At 33.8% G+C, this 19,317-nt stretch overlaps 2 protein-coding genes across 10 annotated transcripts in view; both read right to left on the reverse strand.

The window, feature by feature from the left end:
- Positions 1-19,317, reverse strand: part of LOC111510906 (organic cation transporter protein) — a 205,714-nt gene that overhangs the window by 132,560 nt on the left and 53,837 nt on the right. The gene's annotated exons all lie outside the window — the stretch shown is intronic.
- Positions 15,834-19,317, reverse strand: part of LOC111514913 (uncharacterized) — a 99,732-nt gene continuing 96,248 nt past the window's right edge. For all 9 annotated transcript variants that reach the window (XM_074177169.1, XM_074177168.1, XM_074177167.1 and 6 more), the window contains 2 exons: positions 18,999-19,186; positions 15,834-17,119 (listed from right to left, as the gene is read on the reverse strand). In XM_074177169.1, the coding sequence (XP_074033270.1) occupies positions 16,902-17,119; positions 18,999-19,186 (406 nt within the window). In that variant the 3' untranslated portion in view covers positions 15,834-16,901. The remainder of the gene's footprint in view (positions 17,120-18,998; positions 19,187-19,317) is intronic.

Below are 19,317 nucleotides of genomic sequence, written 5' to 3' on the forward strand. Positions count from 1 at the left end.
GAGACATTAAATTTTTTCACACATGAAGGGTGGGGATTGGAAATTAAAAAAAAAATCTGTTGGAAATGAATAGCTGACCTGCAAGGTTCATTTTCAATCTCATGAGAAGTGTAAATTGTTTTCACACACAAAGGGTGGAGGTTGGAAATTTTTATGTCGGAAATAAATAATGTGGTCGAGAGTTTTCGCTGACCTTCAAAGTTTAATTTCAATTTTGTGAGAAATATGACATTTTTTTTAGACACGGGGGGTGGAGAGTAGAATTTTTTTTGTCGGGAATGATTAATCTGGTCGAGATTTTTATCTGGAAAGCCCAACCTGCAAGAATTTCCACCGACCTACAAAGTATATTTGAACATTTTGTGAGAAATATGAAATTTTTCCATACCCGAAGGGTTGGAAATGTTTTTTTTTTATGTTCACTCTGGTCGAAATTCTTATCTGGGAATCCTGGCCTGCGAGAATTTCTGCTGAGTTGAAAGTTCATTTTTGATTTCATGAGAAATGTGAAATTTTGACACGAAGGGTAGGAGTTGAAAATTTTTCTTTCGGAAATGATTATTCTGGGGGAAATTCCCATTTGGCAAGCCCAATCTGCAAGAATTTTTGCCGACCTGCAAGGTTAATTTTTGATTTTGTGATGAATGTGACATTTTTCTTACTCGAAGAGTGGGTGTTGAAAATTTTTTATAAGTACATGGAGAATGGGGGTTAAAAATTTTTTGGTCGAAAATTATCAATCAGATCGAGATTCTCATCTGGGAGGCTCATCCTGCAAGAATTTTTGCCGACCTGCAAAGTTTATTTTCAATTTTGCGAGAAAAGTAAAATTTGTGCACATGTGAAGGGTGGGGGTTGGAAGTTTTTCTGTCGGAAATGAGTAATCTGGTCGAGATCCAGATCTGAGACACCCGACTTGCAAGGTCGGCAAAAACCCGAGGGTGGATTTTTGGATTTTTTTCTGTAGGAAATAAATAATTTTGTCGAGTTCCTTATCTGGGAGACCCAACCTTCATTCAAGGACAAAACACGAGCACCACAGGAAAATCCTTAAGATGCTCTAAGAGCGGTGCCTGTGCGAAAGTAGCGATTCACGTTGGATTTAAATCGCTGGAGATTAAATTCATTTGGAAAAAAATCTCAAGAAGTTTATTCCACATAAACGCAGTTCTCCAAATGAAATAGTTCTTAAATAGTCAAGTTCGAGATGTACTGAGTTGAACCTCAAAACTATGAGCAGCCACAGTCAGTTCTTTTATGGCCAGACTATCAAAGTTGCAAGTGATGTTGCGTCTTCAATCAGGCGGATGAAGCTGCTGGATGGAATCCAGCAGCTTCAGGGTATGCTTGGGGGCAGAGCTTTCAAAGAAGGTCTGATCTGAACTTTATAAAGCATCAAAAGTTGCTGAGGTGTGTACAGTTTTCTGATTCGGAACAGTGTTCCAAGATTTTGAGAAACAGCCTCTGCAATTCCAGCAACATGATTGTGACAAGACATATTCGTGTCAATTTTAATCTCCAACAAACTTATCGAAGCAGAAAGCGTAGGGGAGAGTGTGTATGAAATAGTTTTGTGTAGTTCGTGAACGAACTAGGTCGGAAGAGCGATCTCATGAACGAACTAGCTCTTTCCTGGCTCTTTCATACTATGAAAGAGCCGATGTGAATTTCTACCACATACCAAAATCTCACCATAATTTGATTTTAATGTTTGTATGGCAACACTGAATAGCTGTCATCCACAAACATTTGACAGTTCTGGGAAAACGAATGGCGTCGGTAGACCACATCAAAAAGTTTAGGACCAAAAAGTTTTTTTTTTGAGTTCACTCAATTTGTTTCACAAAGAAAAGTGCAGCATCAGTTGATAAAATTGATATGTTGTATTGTTAGGCATATATTTAGCATTATTTTAGGATAATATTGATGTCATAATGTAGTAGAAATAGCTGTATTTTGAGGTTACAACTTAAATGACAAAATTTTTTGAAAGAGCCACTTGTGGAGGCTTTGAAAGAGACAGTTCCAGGATGCAGCACTGTTTCAACTCCTCCTAAAATCATCGCTGAAAAACGGTCAAAACAAATTGGGCAAGTTGCTTCTGCTGATATTTCCACCTCATTGTAGCCATAGACTCCAACCTCTGGATGTTAAGGTTTACGGGCCTTTCAAAACAAGATATTGAATAGTTCTGAACGAGTGGATTGTGATTTAAGACTGATAAATAACTGATTTTCACAGAAATGAGCAATTTTACAGTTTGATAAGATTTATATAACAGATAAATAGTTTATTAAGTGATTTTTATTTGCTGAAAGACTATTTTTTTTTTTTGGAAAGAGGAACCCAGCTCTTTCATAGCACATGCCCAGTTCTTTCATACACATGTTGCTTTGAAAGAACCGATTTCCCTTTTTTCTTTAAGTTGCCATATTACTAATTTCTGTCAAGAGATTTTGACAAAACAGAAGCGAATTAGTAAAAACACGAGGTGTCTATGCATCTATGCCAACGTAACACAAGTCGAATAATTCCATCAGCATAAAAATTTTGTGATCGGGATCCGATGAAGTCAGCGAAAGCCTTTTATGCATGATCCTGATTGGCGGAGGTTCTACCGGTGAGAAAATTATCGAAGTGTTTGAAAAGATGGTAGTCGGTTGGAGAGAGGTCTGGGAAATATGGTGGGTGAAACAGAACTTCGACGCTCAATTCGTTTAATTTTCGGACGACGATTTGTCAAATGTGCGGACGGGCGTTGTTGTTGACTAGTGCCGGCTGCTGCTGACGCCATTTTCGTTACATTCCGTCGATTTCATTAGAATAGGACTCTGTTGTGATGGTTTGGCCCGGTTGCAGAAAGTTATAGGTATTAAATCACACCAGCCACTGATCACCATACAGTGGTGGATTTTCGCTTTTAGGAAGTGCCTGGGTGGCTTATCGGGATCCAACCACTGTCTTTAACGTCTCCTGTTATCGAGGATCCAGTTTTCATCACACGTGACGATCCGATTAAAAAAAGGATCGTTTTGGTTGCGCGAAAGCAAAGAACAGACCTCTAAACGTAACAATTTCTGTCGATCGTTCAAATCGTGAGGCACCCACAAACCAACGTCGAACAGTGCTTTCATTAACACTATTATTGCCAAATGTCTGATTGATTTTTCGGCCTGTTCGGCAGCGTTTGGCTTAATTTGAATTCGTAGAGAAAAATTGGCCGAAGGCAAGAAATGAAAATTTGGAAAAATTAACAGCATCTATGTATAGAGTACAAAACTTTCTTTTGATCAGTATATACCACGACACGGTAAAATAAATATTAACTGTGATATGGAGCTACAAAAACACATGACATTGATACTGACAAAAATTTTGAAAAAAACCTAATATTTTTCAAAGAAAGAAGGCAGCTTTTTTGATGAAGGCTTTACGGCTTCGCACTGGTAGCACTTCGGCTTCTCACGGGAAGCACTTCGGCTTCCCACGGGTAGCACTTCGGCTTTCCACGGGTAGCACTTCGGCTTCCCACGGGTAGCACCTCGGCTTCGCACGGGTAGCACCGCCGCCCTGACTTCGCTTGGATAACATTGTCATATTTTCAACCATCTCACACAAAGCACAAATGAATTTTATAGATAAACCTTCGAAACCGCTGAATCACTTCGTCCATTGCTGAATATCGTATTAAAATCCGTTCTTTACTATTGCTACAGATGGGACAACGAAATATAGTACCTACACATTGTGCATCCAAAATAAATGAACGAAGCAATGAAAACGAAACGACAAGATTACTGATTTGGGGTAATTTCATTCAATTCGTCGGCACTTTGATTATAATTATGCAATAACATCATAGTGGCTGTGGTCTGCAGGTTTTATGCCTGATGTTTTGTGTAGGTACTACTGCCGATGTGGTAACGGTCGGAGTGCCTGAGTTGGTGTTCCCGTTGTTTCGAACGCATTTACTATGATGCTGGAACTTGATACTAATAATAATATAAAACCAGAGTCATTTACTACGATGCTGGTATTTGACACTAATAATAATATAAAACCAGACTCAAATACCGACATTGTAGTAAATGTCTTCAGAACAACAGGTGCTCCAACTCGGGCACCGTTACCACATCGCCTTTGATAATGTATACCGCAGTACTAGACGAAACGTCAGACATATAACTTGCAGATCACAGCCAAAAAACCCGGAAAATAGGTTTCACACTGTTATATTCCGTTTTCCAATTCCAATATCTGGCAATTTGATATTCCAGTATGCAGAACATTAGACAGTCATTACCAATTTGAAGTTGAAATTTATAATTACTATACAAAATGTACATAGTGTGGACTATGAAATGGCCAACCATTTGTGTTGTATAAAAGATTTAAAACCTCAGAAATTTTACAATAACAATATTAAACTGTCAAATGATAGTAATACGTCATCAATTGGTCTCAAAATTTGAGAAATTGCTGACGACCCACGGTTGTAGAAGAAGAAGAGGAAGAATATATTTATTGAAATAGGTAATCCTAATACACAAAATTATATAAAACATATTACTGACATAGAAATTGAAAATAAACATTTTCAGTTTGAAAAATAACGACATATGCTATTAAAAATACATTGCAATATAGGTGCAGCTCCAATACAATGATAAAAAGCAGAAAACAACATACAAATACTATATTTATTAATATTATCTTACCAAGTTTTATTCTATCTACCATTGTGGATGGATTTCAATAACTGTTTTTTAAAAATACTTGATGATGGACTAGATTTAATCTCATTTGATAATTTATTGTATGCATCAAACCCTTTGAAAAATAAAGAATTCATGGCACTTCTCCTATTTGTTTTGCATAAATGCAAATTAGTATGATTTCTTGTGGCATATTTGTGCACTTCTGAATTTAAACTAACAAATTCAGAAAAATATGATGGTGATAAGTTATTCAGAATTTTATATATAAATAGTCAAGTAATACAACCGTAAAGAAACTGGTAGCCACCGCAAAGTTTGTAACATAATTCCGATTTCAGAGAATCTATTCACTTTTAGAACAATTCGCATACCACGATTATGCAGTTTTTGTAATTGAGATGTTTGATTTAGATTAAACAAGAAAATAATAGAAGCACAGTAATCAAAATGTGGTTGGATAATCGCATTGTACACAGTAATTTTAGACTGAGTGGATCAATTGCCAGAAATTCTTGCAAAGAAATATAGTTTTTTAGATATTTTTTTACATATATTATTATAATCGAGATGATTGCCAAAAAGTAATAAATTATCTAACTGGAATCCAAGATATTTGATACATGATACAATTTCAATGTTTTCATTATCAATTTGTAGATTAAGTATAAGATAAAAAGCAGAGGTCCTAAAACGCTATCTTGAGGCACACCTATATGTATATCCAATTCCTGTAAGATATTATCTTGAACTCTCACTTTTTGCTTTCTATGGGATAAATAGTCAGATAACCATTGGTAAACATCACCACCAATGCCATAACCTCTCAATTTTATTAGAAGAATATTACGATCAATTGTTTCAAACGCCCTCTTCAGATAAAGAAAAACAGCTACTACAAATTTATTGTTATCAACTTCTTTTTTGAATTTAAATAAAGTGAGTCGTAATGCGGATTCACATGAATACTTTTTACGAAATCCAGATTGATTATTTATTAAAATTTCATTTTTTTTCAACATGATCATTTGATAGATGATGATTTGTATAGACATCTGTATTCAATGTATTGAGTGCAAGCTATCATCCAAACAAAAGCTTTCTCTGATTCAACGGTGACGTTAACTGTAGAAGATGCTATATTCTCGTAGAAGTACTTATGGTTGTTCACGTTAAGAAGAGAATAACGTCTCAAGATGACAAGTTACGGTGTTGCCAACATGTGCACTATTTCGAACTTTCAAAATTTTTTGTACTGTTGATATGTTTTATTTCTATTATCCTTACTTACTTTTAGTATTTATTGGGACTATTTCGACAATGCTTTAGGCATATTGAATATACGCAGGTCTTATCAAACGAAATGATTAGTTCTGAAAAGAAAAGAAAGACTGACAGTTTTCGATTTTTTTTCGATTCGGCAACGTCTGAAATTTTACTATCACTTGAGCAACTTACAAAAGGAAATGTTACTAGTTTCATTGCTGTTGAACGCATTTCAGTGGGAATTATAGCGTTGTTATGTTGGATATACAAAATTACCAAAAATGACGTCATTCTCTTCTTAACGTGAACAACCATAACTAATTCTTGGTGTATTCTTTCTTTGTCCCAACTGTGACTTTGTTGTTGAAATGCGTGTTGAGAAAAGTATTGTAGAGATCAGGTTTGTCAAAACAGGGTTTGTTTCAGAATCAGATTTCCACCTGGAGCCAAACACACTGTGAATGATATCATTTTTTTGGTAGATACTGACATCTGTTGTTGGCTTTTTATATTTCTTTTATCTGTATAAGGTTGACCGTTCGTTGAGTCCGTATCGTACGAGTGGTCGGATGAGTTACGTCCACTGGAGCTAAATTTACATCCGATCACCATTCGATTGTTGTTTTCAGTCTAATTTGTTCATGTAAACATGCAATAATAAATCTTTTTGATTCAATGAAATATGTAGCTCATCTTCAAGTCCCATTTCTTCAGCAACTGAACACCAAAATTTTCTCTGCACCTCACGGCGGTTAAACCTCTTTTCTCGCATATTCCTGAGAGGAATATCATCATCTACCATCTAGATTCCTAAATGATGGTCCTCAGAACCCTGGAGTTCCGTAGAAGGGTCAGGGGTTCCGTGCGCTCTGTCGGAGATCTGTATACCCTACAATTGTTGAGAAAGCTATCTTAGTTCTGCTTCCATTTGTGATGACTTACCGATACGAGACTGAATTTCAGCTTACGCTTACACAAAAAATAAATCTGTTTAAAAAAAATCTGTTTTTCCGTTAATCAGCTGTCGCAATATACGAACGACAACTCTCAGAAGTTGAGAAACGTGTGCGAGCTAATGACTAATGAGGTCTTACCTTTTAACGTGTGATTTAACACGGTTGCAAAATCATTCCAGCTTCAACCAGACAAATTCTCTCGAGTCAATCTGGTCAAAGTGGGAATCGAACCCACGGTCTTTCGATCGTCGGGCGCACTACCACCGCGGCCAATTCCACAACATACAAATACATATTCCAAATACAGAAACAGACTGGATGCAGCTTAGGATTTTCGCATCCAGGTGTCGAACATACAACCTAATTTTAGCACTATTATAAAAAATGTGTCCAACAATTTCGTTCATTACAATGATCAATTTTCATTAATTATACAAGGTGTTCCATCTCAGACGAGCCACCCCGTATATTTCTTATCCCATAATGAGTGGAAAAACGTCGAATAATTTTGTTTGGGGGACATCTTTTGACGTATATTTTAGGCTTGAAAGAGGAACCTCCTAATAGGGGGCTCTTCAACCCCTCAAACTTGAATAGGGGAGAGGGGTTGAGTGATACTTTATTTGAAAGGTCTTGGAAGCCTCTTTACAACGGTGTATGAAAAACATAAATTTCATGAACCGTTTTCGCCAAAAATCTTTTTTGCAGCTCGGATGAGCCACCTTGAATAATTTGGTTATTTTTACAACGCCCATTTTTATTAAGCCCTTTTTACAAACTAAACAATCGTCAAAAAATTACATTCTTGAAAAATTTAACTGTGTTATCATCATGCTCACAATCAAAAAAAATCAAATCGGCGTGTTTAAATCCAATGTTCAAATTGTCCTTCATTGACTTCCATACAATAATACTTTCTCTCAAACTAATAATTAAAAAAACAGCAAAACATTTCCTTATCTTGCCTTAATTTTTTTGTGCTTAGAAGGTGATTATCTGGTTGTAACGTTTCTTCGATCATTTCAGAATTGAAATCAATATGTTGAGTTAATACTTTGCTGATTTGTTTAAAATTTCTAAAAATGAAAAAAAATATGGTGTACTCATTGCAAGAACGTGTTGAGCTGGTTAGCCTTTATTACCAAAAACAAAATTGTGCCCGAGCGGCTGCAAGGATATTCAACCAAAACTATCCTGAACGTAGCGTTCGCCATAAGTAAGTACTGGAATTGATTTCAAAATATGTGGAGACGGGTTCAGTAATGAATAGAAAAGGGCACCCATTGGAATTGTGAATGATGAAGGAAAAAGCTGTGGCGGTATTGGGCTCACACTCAACATCCAGAAAAGCTAAACGTTTGGGTAGGAATTTTTGGAGACCACCTAATTGAACCTCTGTTTATTCCTTGGTCAAATAAAATTGGGAACCCCTGATCTACCAGGCTGATCAGTTTTTCAGTCTCTGTAATGTTAATAAACACAATTTGAGAATATCCATGTGGGATATACCTAACTACACTTCTGAAAATATATAACTATTCCCATTTCAATAAGATGTATTATTCGCACGCACTCGTATGGTCGAACATATAAATCTGAGAAAGTAGGAATAACCCAAGGAAGCATTGCGGGTCGCTTTTTATTTACCATCTGTTATGTTATCATCTAAACACGGATAAAGCAATTACTGTCTTCACTGATGACACCAATTTATTAATAATAATAATAATATTTATTCGTTCATAACGATCATAACATGATGACATAGAACAAGTCAATAATAAAAATAAAAAATAAATATGATAGATAAAATAAAATAAAATCTAAATATATAGATAGAAAACCCCGTTGATTGAAACAGTCGATTATATGATTGAAATCGTAGGTACATCAAAATTAAATATAATTATGAACTGAGCCACATTTGGTAATTGTGTTGGCATTCTAATCAACCCATGAAGGCATTAACCAATTATACATTACATAGGATCTTTCAAATACTCATCAACAGAGTAACAGGCTTTGTCAATTAAAAGTTGTTTCACATACTGTTTGAATTCTCTCAGCAACATTTCTCTAACATGAGTTGACAATTTATTAAATAATTTGATACCAAATAAAAAGGACTTGATTCGGTCCTGGCCAGTCTGTGAATTGGTATTTCCAATAAAGTTGAATTTCTTGTACTGTATTTGTTTCTATTCAATGGAGCAAACAATTGTCTGTCTGATTTTACAAACATCAGTATCTGGTAAATATAAATGCAAGGTAAGGTTAAAATTTTTAGGATTTTGAATAGTTCTTTACAGCTCGTGCGTCTACTTACTCTTTGAATATTTCTGACAGCTCTCTTTTGTAAAATAAACACCCTTTGCGCTTCACTAGATAAACCCCAAGCTGATATGCTATATGAGATTAAAGAGTGAACATGTGCATGATAAAACATAAGTAATACAGATTTGTCCACAATTTTATTAAGTTGATACAGGCAATAGCACATTGGTAATATTTTTCTGCACATTTCATGAATGTGATGATTCCACTTACAATCTTCTGAGAGGTTAAGTCCCAAGAATTTAACTGATGTTACTTGTTTAAACGAACCATTTGATGCTTTTAAAAGTAAGCTGTGATCATACCCTTTTGGTGCATAACTAAATCTTACAAAAGAGGATTTTTTATCATTGCAAACTAATTTATTTTTGGAGAACCAATCCTGTGCTTTCAATATTTCTATATGAGCAGAGTCAACTGTAGCGGAGATGTTTGGTCCATTTACCAGTAAGGTTGTATCATCTGCATACATTACAACATCACCTGCAAAATCATTGACATATATTATATAAAGCAATGGTCCCAGAATAGAACCTTGTGGCACTCCCATGGTATAATTACGGTGAATAGACTTAAACTTGTCTATCTCAACATATTGTGTTCTATTGCCCAGGTAACTTTCAAACCATTTATATGGAATGCCCCTAAATCCATACTTTTCTAATTTATCTAGTAGGATTTTATGGTTAACCAAATCAAATGCCTTACTAAGATCCAAGAAAACACCCAGGGTTCTCTTTCCTTCATCTAGATTATTATATAGTTCATTAAGAAATGTTATTATGGCATGCGTTGTTGACCGCCCTCTTCTAAAGCCATATTGATTTGCATTAAAGAGTTTATAAAGATCAAAAAAAGAAATTACCATGTGTGCCACACACTTTTCATAAACTTTTGCAAACACACTGGGAACAGTGATGGGCCTGAAATTTTCAACCTGAGTTTTATCACCTGTTTTATGTATGGGTTTTATTTTACCGACTTTCAGAATTTCAGGGTAGATTCCTTCCTCCAAAGAGCTGTTAATCACACAAGTTAATGGTTTAACAATATATGTTGAATACTTTTTTAACAGACTAGAGCTAATATCATCATTACCAGTAGTATGTGTGGTTTTTAGATACTTATTATACGTGTTATGTCTGTTTCTAGAGCAGGTTTGAAGGAAAAAGTAAAAGGATTGAAATCTTTAAGTGTGAGTTCATATAATGGTTCTTTTATATTGTTCGAAAGTATTGTTGGAATACTATTAAAATACTGAACAAAATGATTTGTTATTATCTGGGTGTCCTGAACAATATTGTTATCTATATTCAATTGAATGGCATTCGATCTTATCTTTGAATTTTTATTTCTTCCTATTATATTCCAAGCAGTTTTGGCTTTATTTTTAGAGTTGGCAATCAGGCTATTATTATACTTTTTTTTTGCTACATTTAACAGATGTTTGTATAGTTTCTTATATTTTTTATAATAGGCTTTGAAAGTTTCATTTCCTGTTAGAGTTAGGGCATATATATTCTTCAAATTTTTGCCGGAAATTAGTAAACCTTTTGTTAGCCATGGTTTTTTTTTGAGTTAATCTATGTTTTAGTTTCGCAGTTTTCAGAGGAAAAGCAATATCAAAAAGGTGTTTAAAAGTTTGAAAGAAGACCTCAAATTTTTCATTTGCGTTTCCTGTACAGTGATACATATCCTCCCAATCTTCATTATGTAATAATGATAAAAAGTACTCAATATTGTTCTGGTTATTAAGATCTCTAAATTGGTGCAGGGGTGTTGTTTGAATGGCTTCATCAGAATTAATGTCAATATGAATTAGTTGGGCATTTTGATGATCACTGAGGTAATTATCAACCACCTTGCTATTATATAAACCTATGTCAATATTCGTGCAAATATTATCCAGACAATTACTTGCTCTTGTTGGGGTGTTGATGGTTGATGAGATATTATATGAACTAAGAAGATCTCTTAAGAAGCTGAGGTTTTTGGATTCATCTATAAAATTTATATTGAAATCTCCACACAGTATGAGATTAGGATTTTTATATTTTTCTATTAAGTTCTTAATCGATTCCTCAAGATTATTTAGAAAAATGTCAAAGATCCCATTTGGACTCCTATAAACTACTATTACTAAATAGTAGTTTATACTACTGAATACTAAAGTATTCAACTTACAATTGTTCAATACACCTAAATTACATCTAATTGCTGTAACTTCAAAATCTATTTCAACAGATTTGGTTTTCACTGTTTCGAAATTTATATTATTTCTAACATAAATGCCTACTCCTCCATGCAATGATTTTGTTCTACAAGAAAAATTAACATTTTTAAAACCATCTAATCTAAGAGATGAAACCTGATTGTCACGAGCCCAATGCTCAGACACACAAAATATGTCGCACTTGTTTTCTTCTAAGGCGGTGAAACATATCCTGAAGAAGTAAAAACAGGTATGGATATGTTTAATGTTACAAAAGAATGGTTTACTAGGAGTAGGTTAATTTTAGCCCATCTAAAACTAATCTCATACTTTTCAGAACTTATCAATTACGGATAGAATGACCTCAAAATTTGAATATTGAAAACATTATGGTAAAATATTCAGAAAACACCAAGATTCTAGTACTCCATATTGATGAATTCTTGAAATGGAACCAACATATTGACTATACAGCTAACAAATTGAGCAAAATTTCATATGGACTGAGGGTAGTTCACAAATATCTCAACAAAAAATCAGTAAAAATTTTGTACTTTGCCAATTTTGAGTCTGTAACTAGATATGGAATCATTTTTTGAAGAAGCAATAGTATTACTAAAAAAATTTTGTAATTTATAAAATGGCTCTCAGAATGATGAATAGTTAGAAGTGTAGAAATATTTTCAAGAAGAATGGGATGATGACGATATCCGCCCTTTATATTTATGAATGCTTAATTTGAAAAAATATTCATATGTCACATGTCAATGAAGCTGTATCATAAATTGTCTAATCGAATCAATTTTTGAGAAGCATGAATAAATCTAAGAAAGAAATGAAAAATGCTAATAGATGTAAAACCATATACTTAGTGTAAGTGATTATTTGTCGCTTTTGTCTTTCAGGAAATATGCACTTATGTCTTCTTTTCGGTTTTTTTCGGTAACAATACCGCCTGAATATTGGGCAAAACACCACCTTGAGCAATGGTTACTCCTGATAACAATTTATTGAGTTATTCGTTGTTTCGAATGGCCAGCTGTAAATGTCTAGGAATGATACGTGTTTTTTTTGCCAATTCGAATACTTCAGCTGCCAAATATTCCATTACTGCGGCAGATTTTAAACAGATTTGAACCAAACTGAATAATAGAAATGTATATAGTTATGAGTATATGTGATGACTGTATGCCAGTGAATTCACATGAATTTTGTTCCATGTTGTCTGTGTACAAGCTGCAATAGTGGGCATATTTTTGAAATAAATATTATTATTATTATAATGTGTTTTTCCTAGTGGGTCGGATGCAATGGACGCCGTCCTCAATAAATTCACATTTTCATCTGATTAGTCGGACATATACCTACTGGTGTTATTTGTACGACTAATCATCTGTACGAGTACGGATCCAATGCACGATAAGACAAAATTTAATAACTTATTCGTATAGAAATGTTGAAAAGACAAACTTTCAGAAGGGACAAATTATGAGCACATAGTAATTATTTGACAACGAACTAAATCTTTAAACTCCTGGGTACAAAATTTTCAGTAGATATATGGTAAATTATTTACTACTTTTCATGCTCCTCAGCCTGCAGTAATTTTTCTCAAGTGCTTTTTGATCATCTTGATTATTTACTCAAATGATATTAAGTTTTGTAATGAACAATTTAGGAGAATGATATTTGTATTTCGAAAACATACCCTAGAATGATTTCCATTGGTGAACTCTTTATAAAAGGTTGGAAAATAAAGTAAACTAAATACTATTATGTCACATTGTATAACTTAACCCTTTTTCTAGTTATTTCAACCTAACAAAAACTCACCTACATGGAAATATATTCAGGTAAGTTGGAACCTTCGGGGAAAACATCAAAATTGAATCTCCCTCCTAAGAAATACCCCTTTCAATTTAAAGCTTTTTTGCAAACTTCCGAAGAAAAGAAGAAAGCAATTATGTTCAAAATAAACTCTTTACAAAGATGTGTAGATTATGCATAGAAGTTACTTTCAGATATGTACTGGAAGAAAAGTCCTCTCGAAACTACTACTTTCACATGAAAATTGAATTACACGAAAGAAAAAGTACTTTCAAAACAACTACTTTCTATCTTTCTTTGGAAGTTTCCCACATTTTTTGTATAAAGGCGGCGAAGTAGTAGAGAGCGAAATAGAAACCAATCTCTTCTAGACAATATACCCCTTTCAATTTTAACAAAATTCTTTACTTTTCTTATTGAAATACTTTGAGGAAGAAAATAAAACAATCAATAGGTGAAATATCACATTTTATTTCTTCAACGATAAAAATTAAGTAGAAGTCATTGATATGAATATTCCCTCTAACAAAACATTTTGCAATGCAATAAGTATTTTGTAATTATTTGCCAATATTTGCACTCGTATGATACGTGTAAGCTTTACACGATCAGTTCATATGTTATAAGTTATAAGAACTATATAAAGTGATAATCAAATTTGAAATAATGATGATGGCTGCTACGACCGGAGTCATAATTGAAGAAAACCAAATTCGAAGTGGTAGGCCGTGGTCGAATGGCACCTGAAATACTAAACATTTCTTTTGCTACAGTGGCAGACGTCAACAGTGGCAGTCAACGCACATGCCACTAATGATATCTGCCGCAGTAGCAGATGCAACGTTTAGTACTTCACGGCCTACCAATCCGGATTTGTTTTTTTCAAACAGAACTGAGAATGCTTAGTTATATTCATGATAAGCAAGCCTACCGAATGACCAAATTTTACAGCCTCTCGCAGTGGCGGCGCAAGATCTAAATTTAATGTGGGCAAGGTACATTGCCCAAGAAGAAGAGTTTATAAACTAAAAAAATCAAGGAACATCAAGGAACACCAAAACTTCTACTCGTGTACTTTTTTGGAACATTAAACAAAATTGAAAATAAAAAAATCGACTTAAAAGCGATAAAAAATAATGTCTGGATCGCCGTACTAAAACCCCAGTCAAAGTCACTGAATTGATTTACTCACTTTAGTTAAAGAAACAAAAATTTTCTTTTTTTGCATTCTTTCTAATTTATCAATCATGTCAGGCTTAGGCACTGAAAGAGATAGAGATAAAGCAAGAAAATGGAAATCAGATTTCCATTTTCTTGCTTTATCTCTATCTCTTTCAGTGCCTAAGCCTGACATGATTGATAAATTAGAAAGAATGCACCAATATTGTGTCCGTAACCTGTTAAAAAAATCATAATAACATTTGATGGTAATTTTTTCTTTCTTTAGGTACCTATAATTAACTTATAAAGAATTGGACTAATGAGTTTGAATAAAAATTGGATGAATATAATACATAATGTCACTTTGTATATTACCTACTTGAATATTTCACATAATATATGTTTAATATAATGTAATACACACAAAGAGAAAAATGGGATTCTAGCAATTCCAGTGAAATAAATTATATCTAAACATAATTTTTAATCATGTAATGTTTTGGAAACAAAACTTTAAAAAATATGAGTGGAAGTATAATGAATACTCCTTAATTTATTTTTGATAAATAAAATAAACACAGATGCTATTATTTTTCTTCACGACACAATCCGAATTTCTACTTATAAAACACTTGTTATCGTTTTGAAACTTGAAACTATGTAACACTATTATTTATTCTCACCTCAAATACTATTAGAAATTATACTATAGGAACATGAAGGGGGATTGCGTCTGCCTGTGATACTTTGATTGTTTTCCTATTAAGGGGAAGTTCCGAAGTTTCTGACCGGGGATTCCCCGCGATTGCCTCTCAACGCCAAGCATTGTTGCCAGACTAAATAAAAACGAATGATTAGAAACGACAGAGATGAGAATCGTTTAAATAATTATTTTGTAATTTATCAGTTTATCAGAAAAAGAAATATTTTTAGGAATTTTTCATTCATATGCTTTCGTGCGCCGAAGAGTTAAATACCTTTAGGTTGAGAATTTTTTAATGTATTATCTATAAAAAAACGATGAATGACGTGTACTTTTGGATTTTCCATCCTTTTAAAAAATTATTTTCGGCTATGAGGCGCGAGGCCCTTTGCACCGCGAGGCCGTGGGCGGTGGCCCACACCGCCTTACGCCGCCTCTGACCTCTCGAAATGAAAAAAAACTTGTTCAGGTGTTATCTCACCCCATGTTGGTTCTTATGGTGTTCAGAAAGTAAGGAAAATTTTCTAGTTGACTATTTTCCACATCCTCATCGATATTAGAACATTGTTGTTATTCCTCGTTGTTCTTTGGTAAAAATCAACTTCTAGAATGTGATATTACTACACTATAATGGAAAGGATAAAAATGAATACACAATGAAAGATTAAACTCAATATGTTCAATATATTTGGATGAAAAATACATTTCTCAAGTAAATTTGCTTGTATAAAATAAACATAACTAGAACGAATGCATTCATATGAATTTTACCAAAATTTGAATTCAATAAATTAAGCAAATATGTCTTTTTCTTCAATTATTATGTACCGGTTTCCTATGTTTATTTTCATTTTATTTGCAAGATATATTTGATCCTCACCATTGGGATTTCGGAAACTATGAGAGATACGAAAATGGTTAAATTGGGGCAAAGGTGCGCATTTACCTGACTAACAATATGCCGTTGAGAAATTTCTGAAATTCCAAGTATATACGGAGATATCCGGAAAAAACAGAAATTTCGGAAAATGGTTTTCATTTCTTTCTGGCTTCATTTTTCGAAAGATTCGAGAATAAATTGCATTTCCACATTGCCACTTTTTCCCTGCTATATAATGGTGTTTTCAGACTTGCTATCCAACGTTTCGTCGTACGGCCACCATCATCAACCCTAATTTTTCTAATGGGCGCTACATTGGATTCTTTCTGTTTTAAATAGAACCAGATTTTACCTTTTCAATGCTGTATCATAAGTTGTATAATTTTTCTAAAAATTGGAGATTAATTCTTGTCATAATAGGCTTTGACTTTGAAGTTTCTAAATTTGACTTTCAATTCATTACACTCAGTTTGTTACACTCAATATTTCATTATTTTCTGCAATAATATAAAAATATACAATGTTAAAAATAGGAACGACTGTTTCAAAAGACAACTGTTTTCATACTTTTTCACTCAATGTTGTTCCACTCCCGCTCATTTCATCGAAAATCTCAGTAATTCCTTATGTTGGCCATGTTACTGAAGGATGTTTTATTTATAAATTCAAGACATAACCTTCAAATTATATTTGCTAGACATAATCTAAAAAGAAGAATCTCTCAAATGTTTTTATCACCATAACCTGAATACAATCGAATTTTCAAGTTTTGAAAGGCTATATTATCCACCAAAGTAGATTTATTGCAGCTCGGACTTCAGCTCCGTTCACAAAATTTGTTCACAGTTCAAAATGTTTGTAGAGGCCTGAAAATACCTGTATAACCCGTCAATCTCGCTCTTAACGCCGGTAAAATTAAAGCACACACTGTCACGTCTGTCAATAAATTTGCACATTCACATAGTAAAATATACATTTTATCTCCTTTTGGACTAAGAGATTTATGAAGAGATATTCTTCTCAAGCCAGCTGCCCGAGGCAAATATAGATAAATCATTCTCGCACCTGTAAAAAATAGAAACATTTGTTTGTTTTGTATATATATATATATATATATATATATATATATATATATATATATATATATATATATATATATATATATATATATACATATATATATATATTATTATCACATGTATATAATATTCATTACGGTAAAATGAAATGATGTGTGGCTTTCATAGTCGTTGACCAATATTCGGTTGTTCTCCGGAATTGTCCCATTGAATATATCTGATTGGCCCAAATTTTCTTGGCCGTTAGACCCACCTCATACCTCAACTTGAATAGATGAAAGTATTATTAACCAATGACCACTCTCCACAGCTTCGGACTGAGAAAATGTGCCATAAATAAAAGCTACAAGCCAAGGATGACGACAGCCTTCTGTATGTATTCGGGCAAAATATCGGCCGATGCGTTAAACCTGTATGATCTTGAGGATTGAGACTGGAGAGGGTATCATTCCACCTAGGCTTTCAATGATCAGAACAATCAAAAGAACAAGGGAAGAGTCTGCGGGGTTCAAAGAGAAAATTCCAATATTTCATCCGTTTCCACTATTTTTTTTTTGGACTACTCGTCTCACCCCGAGGAATATCATTTCACTTTTATTTCCAAGACGACCCACAGCTCACTAGCTTGTATCCACTAGTATTTCTGAGCAAAGAGTTGTTACGCTTGAACTGCAGCGAGTCCCGCTTTATAATCTAGGGGAGAGTATGTTTTTCTTGCAGCCTGCCCTTGCTCTCTTTGACCCACTTCGCTCACAAATCCGTTGAAATACTGAGTTAACTGTGAAGAACGTATATATATATATATATATATATATATATATATATATATATATATATATATATATATACTGGTGAACAACTAACACCAATTCAAACAATTACCGTTATGTTATAACTTTGGAATCGACCAATCTCCGTTTTCCGGAGTTTGACAAATTAATCTGGAATTTGCTGCTCTCTATGCAGTAAAAATTTGAGAATTCTGACCAGGTAGCGTTAGGTACTAGGTAGTTTCTTTCATCATCAAGAATTCAATTTTTCCTGACCCAGATTAACAAAGTTTTCAGGAACCACAAGGGCTCTTCAAAAAATTTGTTTTAGGTGGTATCTTGCTTCGCAACTCCGATACTGCGATACTCCCTGGAGAGGGAAATAATGGCGGGAGTTGGTCGTTTTTCGCTTGATTAGAGGTTTCCATATGTTATGTATCTCTACGCTAGCTTGACTAAATGCGCCAAATGCGCCAAACGGTCATCTCCCGACAAAAACCAATGAAGCGGAAAGGGGAAAGAGGGGATAGGTGAAAGCACTCGAATGACCTATAAATAGTCAGATCTGGAAGGAATAAGTCCAGTTATCACCCGAAGATGATTGTGGATACTAAAAATCGAAACGTTGTTGGTTTGAAATATTTTAATTTTAATTTTTTAATTATTTGTTAATAATATTTTTAATTTTTCAATTTTTTCAGCTTTTATTAATATTTTTATTTGTTTGATTGTTGTTGTATGTTATTTCTTTGTAATATCAGTTTTTTGTTGAATAAAATTGTTATTTTCGGTTAATCTTTTTGATTTTTTTCAGGGTTATCAAATCAATTTATATTATATTAGACAATGGAAGTCCGAACTGATGAAATATTTTAGAAATGTGTTCTGGATTGAAACGTTTATATATTTTTCTAGATGTCATTACAAATCCAATAAGCTCTCACGCGTTTTCTAATACGGACTGACACAAATTCAAACGTTTTTAATCTTTTCAACTAATCTGTATGACATGGAGTTATTGGGTGATGTATATGATCACTTATGCTTTCATCTGAGTAACTCACACTACAAAAAATATTTATTTTACTCATATACCTGTCCAATACAACCAATTCTTCTCCAACTTTTCTCGATCGTCTCCCTCGAACACTTTGTATACTGACACCATGTAACCCGTTGTTGGAGTGTGTGTTTTCGTAAAAGATGTTCCAGTTTCGTGTATCGGCGGCCTGCATATTGTGGCAACTTCAGTATAGAGGTCCAATGTATGAGCTGCTGTATATCTGTAATCGTTGCGATATTTCTATTTACCTACTGAACTACTGCAAGCTATGGCAAGGCATTGGATACTTATGTACTAACTAATATTTAGTTACTGAAACTTTGTTATTCGAACTTATTCATCAACAGATTG

This window comes from Leptinotarsa decemlineata, unplaced genomic scaffold, assembly GCF_025532065.1.
Source record: "Leptinotarsa decemlineata unplaced genomic scaffold, Ldec_3_MD MMD2_tig00002159_RagTag_RagTag, whole genome shotgun sequence".
Classification (NCBI taxonomy): Eukaryota; Metazoa; Arthropoda; class Insecta; order Coleoptera; family Chrysomelidae; genus Leptinotarsa; species Leptinotarsa decemlineata.